Source organism: Oncorhynchus kisutch, linkage group LG18 (assembly GCF_002021735.2).
Source record: "Oncorhynchus kisutch isolate 150728-3 linkage group LG18, Okis_V2, whole genome shotgun sequence".
In the NCBI taxonomy this organism is placed as follows: domain Eukaryota; kingdom Metazoa; phylum Chordata; class Actinopteri; order Salmoniformes; family Salmonidae; genus Oncorhynchus; species Oncorhynchus kisutch.
In genome coordinates this window covers 55992812-56016643 of record NC_034191.2, presented here as the reverse complement: position 1 = coordinate 56016643, position 23832 = coordinate 55992812, and the positions used below count along the sequence as shown (strand labels likewise).

The window sequence follows — 23832 nt, the reverse complement described above, 5'->3', positions numbered from 1 at the left end:
TGCTTGCGGAGCCGGTGGTCTGCTTGCGGAGCTGCAGTGCAAGTTAGTGGATTTTCTTTAGTCGGGGCATCACTGGCTGAGGGCGGCGGTTCTGTACCTGGAGAGGGGACTAGGCCTGGTGGACCTGGAGAGCAGGGTGGAAGGGATCCGACTCAAAGCGGCAGAGAAGGTACTCTACCATACTGTGCTTTGTTGAGAAGGTACTCAACCAGCATGTGCTCTATTGAGGAGGGCTGGTGGTTTGGGGCTAGATCTGCAGCTTTTCCTAATGCGGCCGGAGAGACATAGCAGTGGTCTCTGATTTTTGTGCTGCAGTACTGAGGGCCTGGCAACTGCTGAGACCCACACGAGAGGGGGGGGTATGGTGCCTGGGCCATGGGTGTGGGAGGAGCCCATGTTCCACGACCCACTTATCCCTTTGAGGTCTGGTCATTCAGCCACCCTGCACAGACGTATAATGGCAGCAAGCATCAAGAGACGAGCAGACCTACGGCTGCTGGGGGGTGGAAAACTGCCCAAGAGTTGGCACAGCAGTTGGGAATGACGGGGGCATCAGATCCAGTGTTATTATTCAAATGCATGGTCTCTGCGTGTCTTAGGTTTGAGTTCAAGATTTACAAAATGATCAACAGTGTGGAGATGTTTCCGGAGGCATGGGGGCTCAAGGGGGCTGTCTTTAATGCTGGAGAGGGGGGGGGGCTAGATGTACTGTTGTAATGTGGTGCTGAAGGGTGTATTGTACTGTTGTGTAAAGTGTAATGTGATTGTGTGGAGGTTATGGTGTCGCAAAATTCATTTTTTGTGGGGGGGGGGGGGGGGGGGGGGGGGGTGTTTTTTTGTATAATGAGGATGGCTCATTACAGTAAGACCATTCAGTCAATCTATCTCTTGGCATGAAACAGCTTTGTTTCACACGAACAATTCCTTCCCCACCTTATCTCAATATTCCTGCACCAGACAGTATCGCGCTCACTCACTCACTCACTCACTCACTCACTCACTCACTCACTCACTCACTCACTCACTCACTCTGCAGTCTCTCACTCTGCAGTCTCTCACTCATGTGTTTGCTTCAAACAGTGATGATGGCATTTAGTTGCTGGGTGCCTCAGTCTCTGACAAAGCCGTGGTGAGACTGATATGAATATTCATCACCTTCACGCACCGATGTCCACGGACAATCAAGGGAGATGGGGTGAGTGGGTGATGGCGGATTCTGTTCATTATACACAGTCTCTTCACTGTCCTACCGCTGTTCTGTTTGCTCTGGAGAGGCACTTTGTTGGTATTTGGCAGTGGGGGCAGTGCAGTTTCCCCTATGCTGAAATTCACATGAATTCTGTGGCACATGAATTCTCTGTGATCTCTGATTATAAAGCATTTATTATTAGACAACACATTAATTTAACCTAAATAGTGTGTTTATCCTGACTCTATGGAAATAGAAAGCATCAGAAGATCTCTGGACAGGTCTAACACAGCTCTACCCCCCTTCTGTGCCACGCTCTCTAAAGTCTTGTTTCCCTTCCTTTACCTCCTTCTATTCTCCTCTTAGTCCATTTTTCTTCACTCATCCATCTCCCCATCTGGCCCAATCTCACTAACTCTCTGTTATCCACTTCTACATCATCCTGACCTTGTCCCTCTCCTCCCTCTTTCTAAAACCCACTTGTGTCCTTCCTTACCCTTCCATTCATCTCTCTCCCTATCTCCTCCTCTACCCTTGGTCTGTCATCCCTCCTTCTGTGAGGTCTCCACTCCTCCTCCTGCTGCTCTACTCCTTACACTTCACCCTGTCTTCAGGCGTTTTTAACACCCATACCCTTCACCACCTTGCCCCTCAGACAAGATGCCCCCGGGGTGTTCCAAAAACATGCCCTAAAGCGTGATGCCATCTAGGCCTGCACCCATACCATCCATCATCACCACCAATAATTGCCCAAAGGTGGGGGGCCCTCCAGGTGGCCCATAACCTCCTCCATACCCTTAGGCTTGATGTTACAAAGACCCAGGCAAGACCTACCCAGCAAGATGACGATGCACAGCAGGATGGCGATCAGGGCCCCCGTGCTGAGGCCTGCCGAGGAGAGGAGGCCCCTCTCATCCTGGCACGTCTGCACCCTCCCGTTCCACTGACATGGGCACACCTGCAGGGTCAGAGTGCTGGTGCCGCTCAGTGCCGGCTCCCCACCATCCCACACCACGATGGGCAGCTCATACAACTCCTGGACCAGTCGGCTGAACCGCCTCCGGCGCGCAATGATACTGGCCGTGTTGTCTGGAACGAGAGAGAGACAGAGAGAGAGCGGAGAGAGAGAGAGAGAGAAAATACACTCATTAGGACAAATTAGAGGAGAGGACTCATTCAGGACGACTAGCTACCCAGGCCGCACTTCCCATTAGGGGCGATTCTGTCCAGAGCGCTCCATTCTAACCCACTTCCACAGATGGATTTTTAATGGAGACAGCGAGCAAATGTACTTTCACTTTGAAATAGAAAATTATTCTATTCCACAAGTCTACCGATATACACATACATACTCCTTGTCTCTTTCAAGCTGGTAAATGTCTCTTTCTCTGTGTCTGTTAACTCTGCTTGTTGTTTACTTTTTGTTCCTGTTATAGCTCATATCCGAGTCATTCCAATAAACCACGAAATAAGCAGTTCACCTTGAACATCCACGAGGCCACTCTACTAATAAAGGTGAGACAGGAAGGAAAGAGACATGAAAGAAAGATGGAAAAAGGGAAATAAAAGGAGATATTCCAGTGGAGGTTGCGAGAGGCACTGGCTCCTCTCTCTTCACTGTGAAAACACTTCCTCCATACAGACGGCACTGTAGTGTAAAGTAGTAGCTACCAAACTAGTGTTCCTAGACCTCCACCACCTCACACTCTAATCTCTACTCCATCTATGGAATAATTACAATGATTGACAGTCGGAATGACAACACGTACTTCAAGCTTTATTAACTCAGACTCGCCGTATCACACTATCAGCAAGACAGGAGGGGGCGGAAGAGAGAGAGAGAGAGAGAGAGAGAGAAAGACAGAGTGAGAGCTGTAAGATAAAGAAAAGAAAGAGAGTGATGTTTGGTATTCACGATCATAGCTTGCATTTCTGAAGCCCAGATCCAAGATAATATAGACTCCATGAGAGCCTCCTGGTGTGCAGGGACAAATAAAAGGGTTCTATGTGGCACCCAAAAAGCTTCCCCCAAAGGGAAAAATGACAGAATGTCTATTGGTTCTAATCTTTTAACAATCTGTATCATACAGTGGAGTAGGAGGAAATTCAGGCAGCTGGCAAAAGAGAATATGATATTTTTTTTAATTGTTTATTGCAATATATGTGTTTTGCATGTACACTGATTGATTAATTAATCAATTAATTGATCTTGTGTGACACAAAGATAAATAACATATCTAAAGTAATCAAATATGTTAGGTGGATTCATTGCACCTATTACTGAAAGGGTTGTTCCAGTTTAGATGCTTTAGGTAGTCTCATTAAATCATCCTTTTCACCCTGGTAGTCATTCTGGATGCAGATTTTGGGATTCACTCTGGTTGGATTCCAATGGGAATTAAACATCCTTTTGTCAACATAATGTCACTTGATGCTATTTTTGCTTTAGCTTATGACCAAAACACAGCGAAGGCTGGTCACCAGTGAAATCATAACGATCTGCCAGCATAACCAGCTAGACCAGGCCTGGGTAAAGGCCTGATTCATTACGGCCTGCGGAATCAAGTTTTGAAAATTAAAAGAACATATGTGGATTTCCCTCAACTGCAAGATAAAGAATGGTTGGCTGATTTTGCCTTCCCTGTAGACATTAATGGCCCTCAAGAATGAACTGAATTCCAAACTACAAGGGAAGGGTCTTTTTTCACATCAGATGTACAGCCTTGTCAAATCATTCAATGGAAAATTTCTCCTCCTGACCCACCAAGTAGAAGCCAACAATCTCACCTACCTTCCGACACTACTAGTCTGTTCCCTATCAGATGATCAGCGGGAGAAGTATACATCGCTGCTGCGTGCTTTGAATGTTGAGTTTTCTCGTCCTTTTGAGGATTTCAAAGTGTTGGAAAATGACATGCTTTGGTTTCCTCTCTTTTCACCTTCAATGTGGATAACGCTCCCACTGACCTGCAACTTGAGCTTATCGATCTTCAGTCTGATGCAGTGATTGGAGAACTATTCAAAACAATGTCACTTACGAGGTTCTATGCATCTCTCGATGAACAAAACATTCCAATTATTAGGAGTTATGCTCAGAAGTTGTTTGTACGGTTTGGGTCAACATATGTATGTGAACAGACATTTTCAGTGAAAAAATATAACAAGTCAAGGCACAGATCATCTCTTACTGACTCTCACCTCTCAGCAATCCTGTGCATAGCGATGTCAGAAACTATACCTGACTTCACTGCTCTAGTCAATACCCATCAGAGACTTCACTCCTCACACTGATTGAGTAGTTTGAATGTAATGTTGAGCTCTCTCTCTTTCTTGTGTTTTGTGCATACCCGTTAACAAGAGTTCTGTCCGTGGTGCTGAATGCACAATGTACTTTTCCCTCCTTGTAGTTCATTGAATGTTTAATAACGAAAATATTTACCAAAAGGAAAACATGGATGTGGTCTATTTCTGTGCATGTTAAAACAGTAAATTAAGTAGTATATCTGGATGTGATTTACAGATACAGTACACTACGTCACTGGATGTTTTGTAATGCATGTTATAACACATTTCATCAAATGGCTGCATCATGCAAATAGATGCTTTTTAATGTAGGCTTTTTGATATAAATGTCTTAGTGTCTTTCCCAAGTTAGCAAAGCAAGCACATTTTGGAGTTAAGAATGATCGTAAATACTGGATTCTTATAGTACTCTTTGGCACAAATACTCCAAAAGCTCAACCAGATGATCGTGTCTCAAATGTTAGATAGAAATAGAGCATAATCGGTAAATTGTTGTAAGAATGATACATCGGCTAATTAAAATTTCCAAATATCAATGGCTTGACAGCGTTGCTTTCTACCAAGCTGGTTAGCTTGGAATAACAAAAGGTCCTCTGTATGAAAGGCCTTCGCAAATCTATTGATCTATTCAAATAACTGGGTTGTTTAGAAAACATAGCCTTCTAGATAATTAACAGTGAAGAAAAGCAAATGTCACCGCAATGATGTGGCACAGATAACTCTGATCATAGAGGGATGTAATGTTGAGTAATTGGAAATCACCATTGGGAAAGGCAACGTCTGTTTATCTTTTTTTATGTAGATAATGTAACAAAATGTGGGATACACTGCACTACTTTACCAGCATTATTTGAGACGAGCCCCAGATTCTACAACTCACGATTGCATTGTGTGCATCAGCTGTTGTCTTACATACCTCTTTCCCATAGACATTGTTTAATGAAACACTGCAACATAAATTACGCCATGGCTTTTTGATTTGAAATAATGAAATAATAACTACTCATTCTGAGAAGAACAGAGAATAGCACACAATGGAATTCAGGTTTTATAATAGCTTTAGAGATTCAGCAAAGATGGGGTTGCAAGCAGACAGGAGAAATGGGCCTCTGAAGTATCCGTAATGCTTTCAGGGCTGTTTTAAAACGCAGAAACGGGCAGTCAGCTGAAACCAGAGACGACATAACACCCTTAACAATAGCATCGTTCAGAACGTATCACTTAGCCAGTGTGTTTTCTTTAACCTAGCTTTTATGGCTAAAAGTGTAAAAGTGTTTGCAGCAGCAGTAACGCAATGATAGGGCATAGGATTTGTCCCAAATAGCACTCTATTCCTTCCCTAAATGGCACTCTATTCCTTATATAGTACCCAATGGTCCCTGGTCAAAAGTAATGGACTATAAAGTGAATAGGGTGCCATTTGGGATGCAAATGGGGTTGTCTGTCTGAGGGTGTGTGTGAGGAATTTTCTTAAATTTCACGACAACAGATGGGAAGTATTAGGAACTGGCAGACAGACATCCACTCCCAACCTCTGTAGTAGTGCAAGAGCCTGCTGTAAAGAGGCAAGAGCTTACTCTACACGGGGGAAAAAGGATTCTTAAAAGGGTTCTTCCTCAGCTCTTAAGGTTCCTTGGAGAACTCTTGCCCGATAAAGAACCTTTGAGTTAATTTTGGGTTTCTTGACGTGACATCTACGGTTATTCTGAACTCTGAAAGGTTCTTGAAATAAATGGAAGCCTGCAGATACTATATGTCCCTTTCATAGCACACAGCAAATTAGCGTTAGTGTTATCTAGTGTATATTTTTGTGTGACTTTTCTTGTGTTGACTTAAGAGTAAAATTAAAACTATAAAGAGTTCAATTAACACTCAGTGGTGTAACATACCCTGTGTTGGTGTTAACAACCAGCATTGAACCAAAACCATGCACATCATGGTCATATTTCCCAGCATGCTCTATTGCAGGTAGTTTTTTTTAAATTGTTTGTTTCAATATCTGTGTTTTTGCATGTACATTGATTGGTTCATTGATATTGTTTTACTCAAATATAAATAACATACATTTTTCTAAACTATTCCAATATGTTACTTGAATTTATTGCACCCTTTACCAAAATAGTTGTTCCAGTTTAAATGTTTAATATAGTCTCATATGTAAGTCTTTCTGAAATAATTATGAATGCAGTTTGCAGGTGAATATTTCAAAATGTTGGATATCCCCACTCAGGCTAGATTCTATAAGGAGTTAAACATCACTTTTCGATCAAGCAAAATGTGACTGATGTGGCATGTACTGAGTTTCAGGCCACTATATTAGCATAAAACATCAAAAGAAGGCCTTACGAAATATGCATTGTCTTAAAATATACATTTCAATGATATTCACTTAGGAACTGACTCAGTGAAAACCACAGGAAAGGAATGAATGCAACAACACTCTGTCACTAGAAAATATAGGCATGGCTGGTACTGGAAACTCACATGCAAATAACCCTGGAAATTATGCAACTAAACCCTATAGCAGGGCTATTCAATTCTGATCCTGGAGAGCCGAAACATTCCTTGTCTGGGATTTTTCTATGGTTCTTCAAAGAACCATCACATTTATGGTTATTCAGAGACAGAAAGTGAATCCAAGACAGTACTCCTAATTACGGTGGAATCGTTCATCAAGGGTTATAGGAAGAACCCTTCAACGATAAAAGGGTTATCGGTATAACTCTTCATAGAGTGATCAGGTAATCAAATGGCTACCAGGACTCTTTGCATTGTCCCGCCCCCCCCAACCCCCCTTTTACGCTACTGCTACTCTCTGTTTATCATATATGCATAGTCACTTTAACCATACCTACATGTACATACTAACTCAATTAACCCGACTAACCGGTGCATGTACAGTGCCTTGCAAAGGTACTCACCCCCTTGGTGTTTTTCCTATTTTGTTGCATACAACTTGTAATTTAAATTGGTTTTTATTTGGACATCATGTTGGACATACACAAAATATTCCAAATTGGTGAAGTGAAATTAAAAAAAAGACTTATTTCAAAAAATAAATAAAAATAAAAAACAGAAAAGTGGAGCGTGCATATGTATTCACCCCCTTTGCTATGAAGCCCCTAAATAAGATCTGGTGCAACCAATTACCTTCAGAAATAACAATTATAATAATTAATAATTGTGTGCAATCTACACCTGTCCTGAAAGGCCCCAGAGTCTGCAACGCCACTATGTAAGGAGCACCACCAAGCAAGAGGCACCATGAAAACCAAGGAGCTCTCCAAAAAGGTCAGGGACAAAGTTGTGGAGAAGTACAGATCAGGGTTGGGTTATAAAAAAATATCAGAAACTTTGAACAGCCCACAGAGCACCATTAAATCCATTATTAAAAAATGGAAAAAATATGGCACCACAACAAACCTGCCAAGAGAGGGCCGCCCACCAAAACTCATGGACCAGGCAAGGAGGGCATTAAACAGAGAGGCAACAAAGAGACGAAAGATAACCCTGAAGGAGCTGCAATGCTTTACATCAGAGATTAGGGTATCTCCATAGGACCACTTTAAGCCGTACACTCCACAGAGCTGGGCTTTACAGAAGAGTGGCCATAAAAAACCCATTGCTTAAAAGAAAAAATAAGCAAACACGTTTGGTGTATGCCAAAAGGCATGTGGGAGACTCCCCAAACATATGGAAGAAGGTATTCTGGTCAGATGAGACTAAAATGTAGCTTTTTGACAATCAAGGGAAAACCTATCTCTGGCACAAAAACAACACCTCCCATCACCCCGAGAACCTCATCCCCACAGTGAAGCATGATGGTGGCAGCATCATGCTGTGGGGATGTTTTTCATCAGCAGGGACTGGGAAACTGGTCAGAATTGAAGGAATTATGGAAGGTGCTAAATACAGGGAAATTCTTGTGGGAAACCTGTTTCAGTCTTCCAGAGATTTGAGACTGGGCTCTACAAAGTCTTGACTTTGGTGGGATGAAAAGTTATGCACGCTTAAGTTTTCTTTTGTTTCATAATAAAAAATATTTTGCATCTTCAAAGTGGTAGGCATGTTGTGTACATCAAATGATACAAACTCCCAATAAATCTATTTTAATTCCAGTTTGTAAGGCAACAAAATAGGAAAAATGCCAAAGGGGTGAATACTTTCGTAAGGCACTGTATTTAGCCTCGCTACTGTTATAGCCACGCTACTGTATATGGCCTCACTACTGTTATTTTTCAATGTCTTTTTCTGTTGTTTTTTATTTCTTTACTAATTTATTGTTCACCTATTACCTATTCTTTACTTAAGAATTGCATTGTTGGTTAGGGCCTGTAAGTGAGAATTTCACTGTAAGGTCCATACCTGTTGTATTCGGCGCACGTGACAAATAAACTTTGATTTGATTTAATTAGAAGGTTCTAAGAAGAATCTTTAGAGGATAAAATTGTTCTTGGTAGAAGCGTTCATAGAGGGTTAGATATAGGGTTCTAGGTAGAACCCACATTTTTATAAGAGTGAATTAGTATAATTTAATCAAATCAAGCCACAATCGACAAAGGTAAGATATAGGCACATTTGATCAATCCTGAGAAGGAAATTGTTCAGAGATAGGTACACACAAGTCACAGACTATCTAAAATTGGAAGAAAACATGATGTCAAGTTGGACAGACAATTCAAGGGCAAACCCAGTTGCATGCATACTATTTTGCATCATTTTTAGTTTCACACATAAACACATTTCGACCACTGTTTTCAATTAAGTGCAACTGCAGCCTGCAATTTGGAGCATTCCTGCACGTGAGCATTCCCTTGAGCATCCCATTGATTCCTACATGAATGCCCCCCCCTCCCCCCTCAACATCCCATTAGTTTCTACATGAATAAGAATATGTACATATAAATATATGGATGAGCGATGGCCGTGCGGCATAGGCAAGATGCAGTAGATGGTATAGAATACAGTATATACAAATGAGATGAGTCATTTAGGATATGTAGACATCATTAAAGTTGCGTTGTTTAAAGTGATTAGTGATACCTAAATTAAATCTATTTTTTTTGTATTAAAGTGGCCAGAGATTTGAGTCTGTAAATTGGCAGCAGACACTCTATGTTAGTGATGGCTGTTTAACAGTCTGATGGCCTTGAGATAGAAGATATTTTTCAGTCTCTCGGTCCCAGCTTTGATGCACCTGTACTGAACTCGCCTTCTGGATAATAGCGGGGTGAACAGGCAGTGGCTCAGGTGGTTGTTGTCCTTGATGATAATTTTGGCCTTCCTGTGACGGGTGGTGTAGGTGTCCTGGAGGGCAGGTAGTTTGCCCCCGGTGATGCGTTGTGCAGACCGCACTACCATCTGGAGAGCCTTGCGGTTGTGGGTGGAGCGGTTGCCGTTCCAGGCGGTTATACAGCCCAACAGGATGCTCTCGATTGAGCATCTGTAAAAGTTTGTGAGTGTTTTAGCCAAATGTCTTCAGCCTCCTGAGGTTGAAGAGGTGCTGTTGCTCCTTCTTCACCACTCTCTCTGTGTGGGTGGAACATTTCAGTTTGTCTGTGATTTGTACTTCGAGGAACTTAAAACTTAAAACTTTCCAACTTCTCCACTACTGTCCTGTCGATGTGGATGGAGGGATGCTCCCTCTGCTGTTCCCCGAAGTCCACGATCATCTCCTTTGTTTCGTTGACGTTGAGTGAGTAGTTATTTTCCTGACACCACACTCTGAGGGCCCTCACCTCCTCCCTATAGGCAGTAGTCTCGTCATTGTTGGTAATCATACCTACCACTATAGTGTCGTCTGCAAACTTGATGATTGAGTTGGAGGTGTGCTTGGCCATGCAGTTATGGGTGAACAGGGAGTACAGCAGAGGGCCGAGAACGCAACCGTGTGGGGCCCCAGTGTTGAGGATCAGCAGGATGGAGATGTTGTTTCCTACTCTCACCACATGGGGGCGGCCCGTCAGAAAGTCCAGGACCCAGTTTCACAGGGCGGGGTCGAGACCCAGGGCCTCCAGGTTAATGACGAGTTTGGAGGGTACTATGGTGTTAAATGCAGAGCTGTAGTCAATGAACAACATTCTTACATAGGTATTCCTGTTGTTCAGATGGGATAGGGCAGTGTGCAGTGTGATGGCAATTGCGTGGTCTGTGGACCTATTGGGGCGGTAAACAAATTGGAGTGGGTCTAATGTATCAGGTAGGATGGAGAGGATATGATTCTTGACTAGTCTCTCAAAGCACTTCATGATGACAGAAGTGAGTGCTACGGGGCGATAATCTTATTGTAATCCGTGATTGACTGTAGACCCTGCCACATACGTCTCGTGTTTGAGCCGTTGAATTGCGACTCTACTTTGTCTCTATACTGATGCTTTGCTTGTTTGACAGAGGGAATAGCTACACTGTTTGTATTCTGTCATGTTTCCAGTCGCCTTGCCATGATTAAAAGCGGTGGTTGGTGCTTTCAGTTTTGCACGAATGCTGCCATCAATCAATGGTTTCTGGTTAGGGAAGGTTTTAATAGTCACCGTGGGTACAACATCACCGATGCACTTGCTAATAAACTCACTCACAGAGTCAGCTTATACGTCAATGTTATCGTCTGAGGCTACCCAGAACACATTCCAGTCCACGTGATCGAAGAAATCTTGAAGCGTGGAATCCGATTTGTCAGACCAGCGCTGGATAGACCTGAGCATGGGCGTTTTAGTTTCTGTCTATAGGCTGGGAGCAACAAAATTGAGTCATGGTCAGATTTGCCAAAGGGGGGGAAGGCTTTGTATGCATCAAGGAAGTTAGAGTAGCAATGGTCCAGAAAGCTACCAGCTCGTGTCGCGCCTTCGATATGCTGATAGAATTTAGGAAGCCATGTTCTCAGATTAGCTTTGTTAAAATCCCCAGCTACAATAAAGTAATCTCAGGATATATGGTTTCCAGTTTACATAGAGTCCAGTGAAGTTATTTCAGGGCCGTCGAGGCATCTACTTGGGGGTGGATATACACGGCTGTGACTATAATCTAAGATAACTCTCTTGGTAGATAATGCTTTCGGAATTTGAGTGTAAGGAATTCTAGGTTAGGTGAACAAAATGGCTTGAGTTCCTAGTGTTAGCAAACTGTCTATCTTACAAGTTAGGAACACAATGTGCTAGAGCTAGAGCTAGCAGACGGTGTTGCTCCCGCCTGCTGTGTACCAGCCTAGCTAAGCTAGCACACAGAGTCCTTTGCTACCGCCTGACGAACACCTGCCCACGCCGTTGGGAAACAGTGCACGACAGGCTGGGACGAATGACACTGTCTAACTGTGTACAGCTAGCTAGCGACAGTTGTTGACACCACCCCCTCCTTCTGTGGGGTTTATCGGCGGCTGGCATCCAACTTTATTATGCATTTACGCCACCTACTGTACTGGAGCGCCCCACCTTCTGCTTGTCCTAGCTTAAAAATTGATCAATAGAAAATTATTAGGGGTTCCTGCAGATGCAGGAATGGCCACATAAAGGAACTCCCTGAATTGCAGGCCGTAATTGCACCCTTGTCACTTTTTTTACCTCAACATTAAACACTCCAGACCAGTCAGTACTTTTGGTTGTTGACCTAACTACCTCCATGGAAGGTATAGGTTGAGAGGAAGTGAGGAGGGTCTGCAAGTGCCACTTGGATAAACACGGTAAATCCAGTCTCTGGGCTGGGTTTATAAAGGGAAGGTGGACAGAGGAGGCGGATGGTACAGAGCTAAGGTAAGGTCTGCATCCTAAATGGCACCCTATTCCCTTTATGGTGAACTACTTTGACCCAGGCCCATAGGGCTTTGGTTATCAACTATATAGTGGAATAGGGTGCCATCTGGGACACATTCATCGTCTCTGGTCTGTATTGGTGGTGTGGACCTAAGGTACTATAAAGGCTCAACAGCCTTATCTCCTATTATCGCATTGATTTTCTTTCGCTTCTTTCCCCTTCCTCTTTCTTCCTCAGGGATCCAGAGATCTGTGAACTCTCATCTCCCAGAGCTACCTACCTATGGGGTCTATCGTCCGCAGAAGAGAGTGTAAAAGCCTCATGATTGCAACACAGAAACCAACCTGTGGGTCTTAGAGCTAAGATAAGTAGCCTATCTATTCCCCTGACACTCACCCCTGACTGCCAGTTGCCATGGTAACTATTCACTGCTCACTCGGCCTCTGCCTTGGTACACAATACAATAAGGCAAGTGGTAGAGCAGTACCACGAGAGAGGCACGGACTAAAGCAATGAGAGAGAGAGGCACGGACTAAAGCAAGTAATCTGTCTGACAACAACAACAGTCCCAAGCATTCTATTCCAATCCCTTTATGCACTCTAATGTTTTGTGGAAATCACATAATATGAGCCCTCATTGAAATTTTGTTCCCTGAAATGTCAACAGTGCCTAACTGTGATGTGTTTGACAATCAAGCTATGTATATTTACAAGTAGCAGGTATCTAAAGATATCTGGTATTGAGTGGTTGAATGTGAAACCTTGGATGGAGGTTTAGCCAAAGGGCATAGCTAGAGAAAACTCATAAGAAATGCACACAGACTATATTGAACGCAATAAATACCTTCATTGTCCTTGAGGGTGAAGTTGGGGTTGACAGGGATTCCGCTCAGCAAAGAGAAGGAGAATCGCTGGCCGTTTGCAAAGTCATCCTTATCCACTGCAGCGATAGTCTGAATCACCTGTTGTTTATCAGGAAAGAACAACATCAATACCTAACTAATAATGAGTCATGACCTGTCTTCATATTAAAAACAGTGCAAACCAAAATGTAGGCACATTTTATGGTCGGCTGCTTACAAGATGTTGGATCTTAATTTGACCTTTATTGTCACATCAAAAATAATCCTGCAGTAACAGGATTTGAACGTTTGTTCCATAATGTTGCTTGATCAGTGGTTAAGCTGGCCAAAAGTAGGCTACATGAAAAGTGCAATACTGTTAATACAACTGTGTTGGTGTGGGTTTTCAGTGAATTTATGTAAATCACAAAAGCAGTAAAGTGCAGTAAACTTCTCAGTAACAAAAGAGTGATCAAATTAAGATCCTACATCTGTACGTTCATGCTTAACTAACAAGTAAACATCCAGAAGTCAGTCCTCGATACGCAATATCATGTGAACCACAGTTTAAAACATTTGCAGGGGATTTATAATTCATAATTTTGTTTAGTTATTCTGATCACATGCATCAGACATATCAATCTGACCTATGCATCATGCATAATCATCTACTTAACAAATACCCGTACTATGTCTGAAATGACACCTTTTGCATTACATTTGACCAGAGTCAATAGAGATCTGGTCAAAAGTAGTGTACTATATAGGGTACAGGGTGCCATTTCAGATGCCGCCCCTGTCTTATCAAAACACACTTCTCGTTGGCAACCATCTGTTGTCCTCACGTACATTTCTTTATGCGATGGAAGCTGAATTGTTGAGGGCCTATAAATTCTCGAACGTCCTGCTCCAGCCTCGCAGACAGTAAGAGTTATCAAGGCCTGACGAGTGCTCTCATAAATGACACTTCTGCACTGTTGTCTGCTTGTTACCCTTAATTGGTAAGAGACTGAGAACCAGCCCAAGGAGAGGCACCCCAGGAGGCGGCTGACCCGACAGACCCTGCCACTGTGGGTAATGTTTTGATGTATACAAATGTTTTGAGGTGCACAAAACTGCTACCGCTTTGACTGTCAACCTATTTAACTGCCGACATGTAAGGCATTCAGAAATTTACATTGGAATTAGAGGACAAGGGCTCCTCAGCTGCTTAAGAGCACTAATTTAAGGGCAATCAGCAGTTGCTACATCCATTTTTAGGACTAAAATGAATTAATGATATGTACCTATTGATTCTTGAAGAATGTATAAATACCTCATGAGCTTAGTTCAACTGTCGTACCCCTTCAGAATGTTTGCAAACAAAGTAAATGTAAACAAACACAATATAGCCTCAAGACTATATTTTTGATATCAAGGATGGTCAGTCCTTGCATCCATAGCTCTGTCTATGAATTTGAGTGTAGTTGGGTTGTTCCACAAAAAGAGTGCATGTTGTGTCCCTTTGATATTTTAAGTAGAAATTGAGCACCAATATAGAATTTGTAAAAGCTTAGTATGTATAGAAATGAAAGTGCCCTTTAATATAGACCACATGGATTTGTATATGGATAAAGACAAGCTAGTGCCAAAATTCAGCATTTTGAAATGTCCATCGTTCCATCTTCTGTGACTTTTAGGAAGATTTAACCCACTCAACCACAAAATGTCTCCAAGTTTTCCCCATTATTGTAAAGTCCTACACTGTAAACATTTTCCCGTGAAATGTGTTTTGTGATTCCTTTACGTCTGTCCATAATTTTATGTGTCCCAAACTCTCATTCTGATTCCCATGCAAAATAGCTTTTTTTTATGCAACTGTTTGGTTGTTGTATTAGCGTCAATATAGACAAAACGTTGGCTGTATAATTTAGCTAGCTAGCCCAAATTTAGTTGACAGCACTGTTTATCAAGCTAGCCAGTTCATCTTGGAGAATTTCAGTTACAACTTTACAGGGTGTAGTCAGGGTACCTGTCATGAAATATGTATACTGACTATCAGATGATTTTGATATACTGGAGCATGACTATCGATGATGTCAATAAGATTGTATAACTTTTCCGTTTGGCATGTATCTTGATGTAATGACTGCTTCAGAGTTTTGGACAACTCTTTCCTAGCTAGCCAGTTACTAGCTAACACCAGACACAAATGAAGGAGAAATCTATAAGTATATTTGCCATGAATGAATAGAGTAAACCTCTAATTATATTTTAGCACTAGTAGACTAGCTACCTAGCTATGTAAACCACACCCCTCTGCGAACACGCCTGCTGCAATGTTTGTTACAAGGTGGTACTTATTTAAATTAGGTAGAAGAATAAGATGATACCATTGGTGCATTAACATAAGGCTTTTTGTGATTTCACAAAAATACCTTAATAATCCTGCCTCTATCCCGCCTCCTGAATCCAAATGTTTGATATGGGGGAGAAGACCAGTAACTTTATGATCAAACTTTATCAATGTAAGAAGCAGCAATAATTTTTCATACTTTGGCAGTTCTACTTACATTTTTATCCTAATTGTATCCAATGATTTTGACTGTCCGGGACCTTTAAGGTCAACTCTGTTACATGAACTGAACTCTCGTTTTAAAATGGTGAAACTAAATATGAAATATTAACACTTTATTTGGATAGTCTACAGACTATCAGCAACATTTCAACTAACTATCTACTAACCTTAACCCTAGCCCTAACTCTAACCTTAACCCTAGCCCTAACTCTAACCTTAACCTTAACCCTAGCCCTAACTCTAACCTTAACCCTAGCCATAACCAATACATATTGAACATCTAGTAGTCAAATCATAGTGTAAAAGCAGTTGAACTGGTTCTACTCCTCTGGTGTTTTGTGTTGGAAAACTGAGCAGGTCGAGCATAACACGTCAAACCTGTTTTTTTTTAAAGCTAGCATTCAATTGCCCCTCCCTGTTGCACACAACAAGCTTTCATTCCCCGTCACAAGGGGATTTATGGCTGATGTAAGATGTTATGGACAACCATGTTACTTTATTTGGCACTTAATAGGCAATTACTATAGTCTTTTTTTATTTAACATCTTGAGATGGGAAACATTTTTTTATGAAGTTGAATATCTGCCCTTTATGACAAAATGTTAAAATTATGTGAAATATACTTAAAAACATTTTGTTTAACAAGTTACACTTCTCAAAAGGCACTGAATGGTAAAATTCAGTTACATTTCTCCAGCCCCATCCCTCGACTTTTTACAGAAAATGATTTGTTATTGAATACGGTTACATGCACACAATAATGTGATTATTCTGGATCGATATAATAAAGTAGTCTGATTAAAATGTTTACATGCTTTGCAAGAAGAACAATTTCCCTAATAATTCTGTTTACATGGACACATCTGAAATCAGGCTACCTGATGGCACTCTGATGTAGAAAATGTCAAAATCTAAATAAACAATCTACCACATCTACGATGTCATTTTTGGGAAGTATATTTGATTCTGAGTTCTGACCAATAAAGTTTGTATGTGAAAACTATTACTAAGACACATACATTCAATTGTTCTGAACTCACTTCACTCGCGTTAACGAGGTAGGCTTGCGCTACTGGCGCTGGCACATACGCAGATCAAATACACAGCTGGAATGCCGATTAAGGTGTTTACATGTCCTAATAATTTGAAAAATTTCTCTGAAAAACAGATGTTTAATCAGCGTATGCTTACCCCCGATTTTGACCTTATGCCAATTAAGATTAACAGAGCACTGTAAGGTGTTTATATGACTGTTGCATAATCTGCCTACTGCCATAATCTGTTTAATATTGAGGTTTTACTGTACAGTAAACATACTCATTGTTTCTACTACTGACTGCTGCTTTAAGCCTATTTTTTATCTGCTGTTACTTAAATATGGACCACTTAAACAGTGTGAACCACACCTATCCACCTTGACAAGGTTTTGCCAATTTGGCAGTTCATTTTCAGCTAAATCTCTTTTTTAGATAATAATCTTTAAGTATGAACAGCTTTAAAAGCCATGTTTTATATTTTGTTATTCAGTATTCCTTTATTGAGCACTTTCATTCAAACTCAAACTTTATGAACCCCCCTCAATTTTTTTAATAAAATATACTTATTTTCTTTAACTCAAGGTTTTGTTGCCATGGTGACACAACTAAACTCACTCTTAAAAATGTATTAACTGCACCTTATCACCGCCCCCTCCACTCATGTGTACGTGCATGATGCTCACCTGTCCTGGTCTCGAGCTTTCACAAACAACGACCTCCTCATCTGTTTTAATTTCAGGAGGGTTGTCGTTCACATCCAACACCTGCACCGTGACTGGGACGTGGCTGAGTAGGCTGGGGTTGTCTGGATAAAACATCAACACAAACACTCATAAATAATATTAAAACACACAAGTGAGAATAGGTAGAGAAGTTAGGCAGGTCTGAATAATTTTCCTGCACCACAGTAATGAAAATGAGCTTTGTGATTTACATATATTCACAAAAAAATGCACCAACACAGTTATATTAACAATATTCCACTTTTCATGTAGCCTAAAACTACGATCAAGCAACATTATGAAAAAAACATTCAAGTCCTGTTGCTGCAGGATTATTTTGCTGCGACAATACAGATACAATTAAGATCCTACATCTATATGGCAGAGGTGGGCAACATTTTTGGCTCAAGGGCCACTTCAGGAATTCGAAATTCAAGCAAGGGCCGTACAGATATTTAACGATTTGTTTATTGAAATCAATATGTGGGCCAGACAAGGGGTAGTTATTTGAAAATATATAGGTTTGTTACAATTAAAAATACTTTCTCTCTAGTTTTAGAAGTTCAAGAGTGGGTTCAAGTTTTTATTAAAACATTAAATAAACCCCAGATATATAGCATACATCTTTGAACAAATATATTCACAAGGATGTCGAAGAATCACAAGGATATCATATTTTTAAAGCATTTTGGAGTAGGAGTGCTGGACAGCAAATTCTCCAGTGTTAAATAAAATACAATGAACACAAAAAACGCTGTCTCCCGTGGGGTAGGGGACTAGTAACTTTATGATCAAACTTTATCAATATAGAAGCAACAGTAATTTCTTTATACTTTGGTCTTGATAGTTTGATATTGTTTCATCCAGTTACCATCCAAAAACATATTTAACACAATACAATACATATTTCACAAGGCCTTATTTTGCGGGCCTAGTTTTAACCTAAAACATGGGCCTGAAACTCATTAACATTGTTTTGAAAAAAAAACATAATTATCATATTTATCCACCATGCTCTATTGCAGGTAGATTTATTTTGTTGTTTCAATAAGTATATTTGCGCATTAATTGAGCTTATGCAACTCAAATACAAATGAAAAACATTTTCTAAACTAATCCAATATCTTACATGGATTTGTTACACCCATTACTGAAACAGTTGTTCCAGGTCAGATGCTTTAGGTAATATAATAACTTAGTATTCCCAACCCTGGCTGTCGTTTTGAATACAGGTTGCGGGTGATTAATATAGTCAAATCTTGGATTTCCCACACTTAATGAATTCCAATAGGAATCCCTTTACAAGACAGAATAATGTGATTTGCAGGCCTCATGTTGTGTAAACGATGAGTTTCAGGTCATTGAATTACACTCTCAGAAAAAAAAGATGTAGATTTTTTTTCAAAAGTGGTACAAACAATTGTCACTGTAGTGGTAGCCTGTAAGATCATCGTTTGTGCATTTAGTTATAAGTAGTGATGGGGAAATTACAGCCAATTGTATCGAAAATAGGTGCATTACTCAAGGCTTTGATCAACACAGTGTACGCTACTGGCACCTGCTGGTCAAAATAATTTAGAGCAGTCAAATTACTATAGATGACGTCCCGCACCCCGTAGCGCGTCCTTTTTGTTTTCTTCCAAACCAATCAGGTGGTTGTGCGACGAAACAAAGCTCCAGACGCCATTGATAAAGTACTTCTGATAAAGTGATGAAGGCATCGGCACACTGCTTCGAGGTACACTGCTTAGCGATTAGCTGGCATCAAACGTAACATCACTAATTAAAGTGCATAATTGTACCCCATTTCATAACACAGCCCACATCAAGGCTGCAAGTAGGGTTGCAAAATTACGGAGACTTGGTTGAAGTCCTGGTTGAAGGATTTTGATTTCCTGTTTCTGTTTCCAAGAAACTTCCAAACAGGGTTTCTGGAAAACATGGGAATTTAGAAAAGTTGCCTGAATTTTGCAACCCTACCTTCAAGTCACTTTATAATGGCGTGCAAAGTGATGTCTAATCCATCAGAAGCAAAGCTATCCAACAGTTGAATATTGTGTTCACCAGCATCCTGCATTCAGAATGCATGCCATCGTTAGAATCCTGTATTTAAAATGGAACAAACATTTAAATAACCGGTGCATAATTGAATGTTATTTATCTTTGTGAAGGATTTGGGGAGTTTCTACAATTCTTCTCTGCAGATCCTCTAAAGCTCTGTCAGGTTGGATGGGGATTGTCGCTGCACAGCTATTTTTAGGTCTCTCCAGAGATGTTCAATCAGGTTCAAGTCCGGGCTCTGGCTGGGCCACTCAAGGACATTCAGAGACTTGTCCCAAAGCCACTCCTGCATTGGCTTGGCTGTGTGTTCATGGTCATTGTCCTGTTGGAAGGTGAACCTTCGCCCTAGTCTTAGGTATTGAGTCCTTTGGAGGAGTTTTCATCAAGCATCTCTCTGTATTTTTCTGTTCATCCTTCCATCAATTTTAACAAGTTTCCCACTCCCTGCAGCTGGAAAATATAGTTTACCATAGGGATGGTGCTAGGTTTCCTCCAGATGTAACTCTTGCCATTCAGGCCAAATAGTTCCTTTTGGTTTCATCAGACCAGAGAATCTTGTTTCTCATGTTCTGAGTGTCCATTGGGTGCCTTTTGGCAAACTCCAAGCAGGCTGTCATGTTCCTTTTACTAAGGAGTGACTTCCGTCTAGCCACTCTACCATTCCTTCTGGAAGGTTCTCCCATCTTACAGAAGATCTCTGGAGCTCTGTCAGAGAGACAATTGGGTTTTTGGTTTTTGGTCCCTGACCAAGGCCCTTCTCCCATTGCTTAGTTTGGTCAGTCGACCAACTCTAGGAAGAGTCTTGGTGGTTCCAATCTTCTTCCATTTAAGAAGGATGGAGGCCACTGTGTTCTTGGGGACCATCAATGCTGCAGAAATATTTTGGTACCCTTCCCCAGATCTGTGCCTCGACACAATGCTGTATCGGCGCTGTATAGACAATTCCTTCGACCTCATGGCTTGGTTTTTGCTCTGACATGCCCTGTCAACTGTGGGCCCTTATATATACAGTTGTGTGCCTTTCCAAATCATGTCCAATCAATTGAATTTACCACAGGTGGACTCCAATCAAGTTGCAAAAATGCTCAAGGAAGATGGAAACAGGATGCACCTGAGCTCAATTTTGAGTCTCCTAGCAAAGGGTCTGAATACTTCTGTATAATAATAATGCATTTAAAAAAAAATAATAATAATAATTTGCAAAATTTGTAAAAACCTGTTTTCGCTTTGTCATTATGGGATATTGTGTGTAGATTGATGAGGGATATCATTTTTTAATACATTTTAGATTAAGGCGGTAAATTAACAAAATATGGAAAAAGTCAAGGGATCCAAATAATTTCTGAATGCACTGTAGATATCTAAACAAACAAGTCTAAACCTGCAATAGAGCATGTTGGGGAATAAGATAGTGATGGGCGTGGTTTTGGTTCAATGTGATGTGTATGAGTTGCAGGCCACTGTATTAGGGTAAAACTAGGCCCTCAAAATAAGGCCTTATGAAAAACATATAGTATTTTGTTAAACACAGTGCCATCAAAAAGTATTCATAACCCTTGACTTATTCCACATTTTGTTGTGTTACAGCCTGAATTCAAACTGTATTAATTAGATTTTTTTCTCTCTCACCCATCTACACACAATACCCCATAATGACAAAGTCAAAACATGTTTCTAGATATTTTAGCAAATGTATTGAAAATGAAACACAGAAATATCTCATTTACATAAGTATTCACACCCCTTTGCTATGTCACTCGAAAAACAGAGCTCAGGTGCATACAATTTATTTTGAGCTTCCTTGATTCTGTAAACACAACTTGATTGAAATCCACCTGTGGCCAATTAAATTGTTTGGATATGATTTAGAAAAAAAACACACCTTTCTATATAATATTCAACAGTTGACAGTGCATGTCCGAGAAGAAACTATACCATGAAGTCAAGGATATGGCTGTAGCTCTCCGAGATATAATTGTGATGAGGCATATATCTTGGGAAGGGTATAAAACCATTTCTAGTGTTGGAAGTTTCCAAGAGCATAGTGGTCTCCATCATTGGGAAATGGAAAAAGTATGGAACTACCTCAACTCTGCCTAGAGCTAGCCATCCAAACGGGAAAGAAAGGTGTTGGTCAGGGAGGTGACCAAGAAGCCAATGACCACTCTGACAGAACTACAGAGTTCTTTGGCTGAGTTGGGAGAACCTGCCAAAAGTACAACAGTCTCTACACCAATCTGGATTTTATGGGAGAGTGGCCAGATGGAAGCCACACCTGGTAAAAAGGCACAAGACCACACTCCTGGAGTTTACATAAAGGTATGTGAAAGACTTTGAGAGGCAAAATAGTTTGTGGTCTGATGAGACAAACATGTAACTCTTTGGCCTGAATGCAAAGTGCTATGTCTGGAGAAAACAACGCACATCTCATCACCCATCTAACACCATCTCTACCGCAAATCATGGTAGTGGCAGCATCATGCGGTGAGGACACTTTTCAGCGGCAGGGACTGGAAGACTGCTAAGGATAGAGGGAACGATGGATGGAGCCAAATACAGACAAATCCTTGATAAAAACCTGCTTCAGAGTGCTAACAACCTTAGATTGGGGGTAAAGATGTAGGTTCCAACAGGACAATGACCCAAAGCATTCAGCAATTCAGTGCTGGATTGGCTTCAGAACAAGAATGTGAAAGTCCATGAAAGCCCAGACTTGAATCCCATTGATAATCTGTGGAAAGACTTGAAGATTTATGTTCACTGCCACTCCCCCTCTAATTTAACAAAGCTTGAGAAAATCTGCAAGGAAGAATGGGAGAAAATGGCCAAATCCAGATTTTCAAATCTGACATAGACATACCCAAATGACTCAAAGCCTAAGGTGCTTCTACAAAGTATAGACTAGGGGGTATGAATACTTATGTAAAGGAAATATTTCTGTATTTAATTTTCAATAAATGTGAAGAAAATTCTTTAAACATGTTTTCACATTGTGATTATGGGTTATTGTGTGTAGATGGGTGAGGAAAAAGGTCACTAATTAGTAAGGATCCCCCCACACCTGGTTGAAAGGATAAAACAAAAACCTGCAAACACTAGGCTGTCCATGGAATGAGTTTGTCACACCATGCACTTAACAGTGTGTTCATTTAACACTGTTCCGATGTGTATATGGGTCCACAGACTCCACACTTCCAGTGTTGATTTAAGATTCAGCGTTATTTACTTATCTGGATAATTTGCTCTGTGATCTAAGATCATGTTACCCCCTGTTCACATTGGCTAATCGTATTAATTAAGATCTTAACTGCAAAACTGATCCAATATCAGCACTCATACTCTGAGGCGCTTTATGAATACAGGTCCTTAAGTAAAGAAAACACAAACTGATAAATTGGTTTCCAATGCATCTTACTTTGCACACCATAGACATATTGTGTACTTAAAATGGACTTGTATCACACTGTTTCTACATTAGATTTTCTAATAAAACAAAAAACTAAATTATTCAGCAAGATATTCTAAAAGTCATGAAGCAATATGTTTCTTAACTTGGAAGCCAAAGAAACATAAAAAACAATATATGTATATATGTATGTTTTAGTTCATTCATGTTGTGGTTGATGGATCATTTGGTCCCCAAGCTTGCATAGGCGATTATTCAGCATATCAGAGTAAGGGCCCAGTCTACTAAACCATGTGCCGGTGTCCATTCATGTGTATATGGACCATTCTCTCTGGCTGACGAATAACAGCTCTGATTTCGCTGATGCATTCAAGGGAAAATTCATGCATTTATGCAAGTACTGTATACTGAACAAAAACATAAACAAAACATGTAATGTGGCAGTCCCATGTTTCATGAGCTGAAATAAAAGATTACAGACATTTTTCAAACGCACAAAAAGCTTATTTATCATTTCTTTATATCCCTGTTAGTGAGCATTTCCCCTTTGCCAAGATAATCCATCCACCTGACAGGTGTGGCGTATCAAGAAACTGATTAAAAAGCATGCTAAATACACAGGTGCACCTTGTGCTGGGGACAATAAAAGTCCAATCTAAAGTATACAGTTTTGTCACACAACACAATAGCAAACCTGACTCAGTTACACCAGCTCTGTCAGGATTAATGGGCCAAAATTCACCTAACTTGTTTTTTTTCATAATTTTTTATTTAACCAGGAGGGCTAGTTGAGAACAAGTTCTCATTTTCAACTGCGACATGGCCAAGATAAAGCAAAGCACTGCGTCACAAACAACAACACAGAGTTACACATGGAATAAACAAACATACAGTCAATAATACAATAGAAAAAGTATTCTTGTGGGAAGCTTGTGGAAGGCCACCTGAAACATTTGACTCAATTAAACTATT

The 23832-nt window shown here is 40.7% G+C and overlaps 1 protein-coding gene across 2 annotated transcripts in view; it reads right to left on the bottom strand.

Annotated features, from left to right (window-relative positions):
• Positions 1 to 23832, bottom strand: part of LOC109909554 (cadherin-18) — a 363038-nt gene that overhangs the window by 12644 nt on the left and 326562 nt on the right. For both annotated transcript variants that reach the window (XM_031796728.1, XM_020508571.2), the window contains 3 exons: positions 17355 to 17476; positions 13080 to 13197; positions 2024 to 2278 (listed from right to left, as the gene is read on the bottom strand). In XM_031796728.1, the coding sequence (XP_031652588.1) occupies positions 2024 to 2278; positions 13080 to 13197; positions 17355 to 17476 (495 nt within the window). The remainder of the gene's footprint in view (positions 1 to 2023; positions 2279 to 13079; positions 13198 to 17354; positions 17477 to 23832) is intronic.